This window comes from Gracilinanus agilis, chromosome 4 (genome assembly GCF_016433145.1).
Source record: "Gracilinanus agilis isolate LMUSP501 chromosome 4, AgileGrace, whole genome shotgun sequence".
NCBI classification, from domain to species: domain Eukaryota; kingdom Metazoa; phylum Chordata; class Mammalia; order Didelphimorphia; family Didelphidae; genus Gracilinanus; species Gracilinanus agilis.
In genome coordinates, this window is record NC_058133.1 from 140519684 (window position 1) to 140523299 (window position 3616).

At 46.3% G+C, this 3616-nt stretch overlaps 1 protein-coding gene across 1 annotated transcript in view; it reads right to left on the bottom strand.

The window, feature by feature from the left end:
• The window catches only part of DESI2 (desumoylating isopeptidase 2), a 64205-nt gene extending 64085 nt beyond the window's left edge, over positions 1 to 120 (bottom strand). The window contains exon 1 of the mRNA XM_044672925.1: positions 64 to 120. Coding sequence (XP_044528860.1) covers positions 64 to 105 — 42 coding nt within the window. The 5' untranslated portion in view covers positions 106 to 120. The remainder of the gene's footprint in view (positions 1 to 63) is intronic.
• Positions 121 to 3616: the final 3496 nt, after the last annotated feature.

The following is a 3616-nucleotide window of genomic DNA, read 5'->3' on the forward strand; positions in this document are numbered from 1 at the left end:
GGGGTTCCCCGGGCTCGTGCCCGCGCCGCTGCGAGGAGAGGGGCGGCAGGGGCCCGCACTCACCATGTCGTACACGTTGAGGACCACCAGCTGATTCGCCCCCATCCTCCTCCCCGCGGCAGCCGCTTCTCACCGGAACGTGGGGCACCCCCCTAGCCCCCCGCCCCTCCCCGGCTCTCTCTCCCAGCCGAACCCCGGCGAAGGCCGATGCTCCCCCCGCTGGCGCTTCGGGGAACGACAGCCAGGGCAAGCGGGACGTTCAGAGACTGGCCCGCGACAGCATAGGGACCCCAGGAAGCGCACACCGGTCGGGCGGCGACGGCGCCTCCCCTCCGCAAGAAGCAGAAGGGGTAGCGCGGGCTGCCCGGCCGGCTCCCGCTCCTCCGAAAGGGGGGAGCTCCTCCTCCCCAAGGCGGGCACGTGGGGAGAGGCGGGGCCTTCTCGAGGGGCGGCCGCCAGGCGTCCCCCTCGGAGGCGGGGCCCCGCCCGGCGCCGAAGTGGAGCCGGCCTCGGCTTTTGGGCCGCGGCCCCTTCGAGGCCTAAAATGGTGGCCGCATCAGCATAGTCCTCCCTCCACCTTCGGGGAGGAGCTCAGCGGGGAGACTACAAATCCCGGCATGCAGCGCGGTCCACCGACACTCCACGCCCCCCCGACTACATTTCCCAGGATGCAGTGCGAACGGCTTTTCCCAACTCGTCCCAGCCCAACAGATTTCCACTACTACTACTACTACTACTACTACTACTACTGCTACTACTGCTGCTACTTATTACTCTACCTTCCCCATCCTCCACACTCCAATGCTTGCCGAGCCTTTGCACCTTAATAGATGACAACACCTTTCTGTGGTGTTGCATGCTGGTTCTTGCAGTCTTTGTCGGTTGCATCACTTTAGTGGGGACACTGGGAAAATTTTTGCCTGAAAGCTTGCAGCTGGCAGGTGTAATAGACAGAAATACCGGTGTACCCCAAACCCAAAGCTGGACTCTCACCTTCCCCCAAAACCTCAAGTAAAAATGAGACCACAACTAAACTCCAGTGGCTATAAAGCTCTCCTTTTTTTTTTTTGACGAAGTGGGGGAGGGGAAAGGGTTGAAGGGGAGGTGGTTGGGGTAGGGGGGTGAGGGGTGGTGGTGAAGAGCTTAGATTTAAAATGCAATGCAGCTACAGATCAATGCATGAGTGCTACTCCTCCCTTACTCCCCTTCTTCTCCCGTCCCGCCTAGGTTAATGCCTTAGTCGATGCTCGGACTTCCTGTGCATATTTAGGATGGTACTTTCTGTTTTACGGAACCTTTCCTAATCTGACAGAAAAGGAAAATAGAATCCTAGCTCTAGAGGAAGTCAGGTAACAGAGAGGGCGGGGCAGGGGGAGGTAAAAGATACTCTCCCAAGGGTCTTCTCTATGTGGCAGAAGTGTTTAGTTGGTTACAACCTGAAGCTATTTGTTGAAATACGGTTAAGGGCAGCACTGTAGGAGTATCCATCCTTCTATATTCTAGTTTTTATTTGGGTACAAGAATTAGGAAGAAAGGTATGAATGAATGGAGAAAAAATCTCTTCCCGGGCAAACAACCTAGTACATCTTTCTTAAGGCAATGTCTCTTTTTTTTGAAGTGTTATTAAATAGCACATTCTGAATCACAGTCAACAATATCAAAAGATCCTCAAAAAACCCCAAGAAGATCCATAGGTTTTTAAAGTTCTTTCGGTATACAAACAACACTCCTTTTGGTATAGGATTTGGTATCCTGGATGTGAATGCAACTGGATAGGCTTATTCCTCAGGCCTCCTACCCATTCACATGGTGTGATCAAATGAAAAAATAATTTTTCAGGTCTCAAGTCTGGAAGGAGACTGGTCTTTGTATATATCTGTCATGCTGTACACTCCATGAGCATAGAGACTGTTTTATTCAACTTCAATATCTCTCAGTTTCTATCATATATTTTGCACATAGAAGACAAATATTTAATGTTGGTTGGATGACAGTGGTCCAGAAGTGGAGTTGAGAGAGCCAGCTAACAATTCTTGAGATGGCCTGGCATTTTTAAATTTCAAAATGTGCCTGCTATGATTTAAAAACTTGGTTGAGATGAAGGCCACAGATAAACTGTAATTTTCTTAAAGAAAATTTTGTTGGGACATAGGAAATTTTACCAATGTTTACCATTGTATAGTTGGAAGGTACCTAAGACATCATCTAGGCTTATTCCCTCTTTTTTATAGTAGAGGAAACTAAGGCCTGGAGCAGTTAAATGATTGGCCTAAAGCTGCAAAGCTTGTTAACAGTAAAGTGAGAACTACAATTGAAGTCTTCAGGCTTCTAGTCTAGTGATTTATTTGCTGTGTTGATTGGTATGTAAGCACTTAACACTTATTTAAATCTTTCTATCCTCACAACAATCCTAAGAGAAAGGTAGGTGCTTTCCAGGTAAGTGTCCTGACTTCAGGTCTAGTACTTCATGCTACAGCTACTTCCTTGCAAGGGAGGAAAGTCTGAGATCCCAAGTCTTCCTTCAAAATGGGTGTTAGGCTAGAATTAAATTTCTCTGTGACTCCTCAGTATCTGGGTTTGAAAGGAGAGCCATTTCCTTGATGGCTCTTAAGAGAAAAGTTAGTCCCCAGTTTGCATTGACCAGCTTAGCCTCTCCCTACCAAATTCTAGTTACACAAAAGACCAACAGAAATAGCAACAGTGAGTAAATCCCTTTAGTCAAGCAGAACAACAAACAGAAATTAGAGTTCTACCTATTAGAATATACTGAACAACATATAAGAGCAAATGAATACATTATCTGGGAGAAAGATAGCTGCAACCTGGAGAGAGGAAAGGTTCTAACCCAGAGAGATCCTCCCTCAGTAGTCACCAAGAACTAAATGCCCTGGGTATCAACATTAGAGGTTGGATCCCTTGGTGTGCCTAGTATTTAGTTTTCCCCATTCTAACTCAGCACATTTTTAAGTTTAATCTGCATGGTTAGCATTTTCTTCATCACTTCCTTAAGTCTAGACAATCAACAAAACAATAAATCATGCCCTGATAATAGCATTTCCTGATTTCTAAGATGTAAATATTCATACTGAAAACTGAACAATTGGTGCTTGAGAGCCAGTATGAGCTGTATCTGGTATATCTCTGGCAGTCTCCTACATGTATATCTGAGGCTCTGAGGGTTCCAGTCCTCCATTAAAAAATCTTTCTCCACTTACTCCTAGGAGTTCTGTCCTTTTCATATTTTCCAGAAAGTGTCTATGAAGGTAAGTCCCCTGTGTAGGTACATAGCACCATGCTCAGTTTGATATGCTTAGCTGATTTGGAGCTATCCTCTTATCCTGAGCATATGCAGCACATGGGGAGAGTAATGCAGTCTAAGCATAAATCTATATACGTGACTATGCTTTGTTAGAATTGTTTTCTTCCTAGTGCTAAAAAAAGGGCCAGATTTTAAAAAAATAACATACTACACTTCACTGTTAGCAACCACCAAATATTTTTTTAATACCTACAATGTGCCAACCACCATACCAATACTGGGAATACAAGTGGAAAGAATGAAACAATCCCTACTTGCAAAGAACTTAATTAATATCCTGGTGGGAGAGACCAGTAT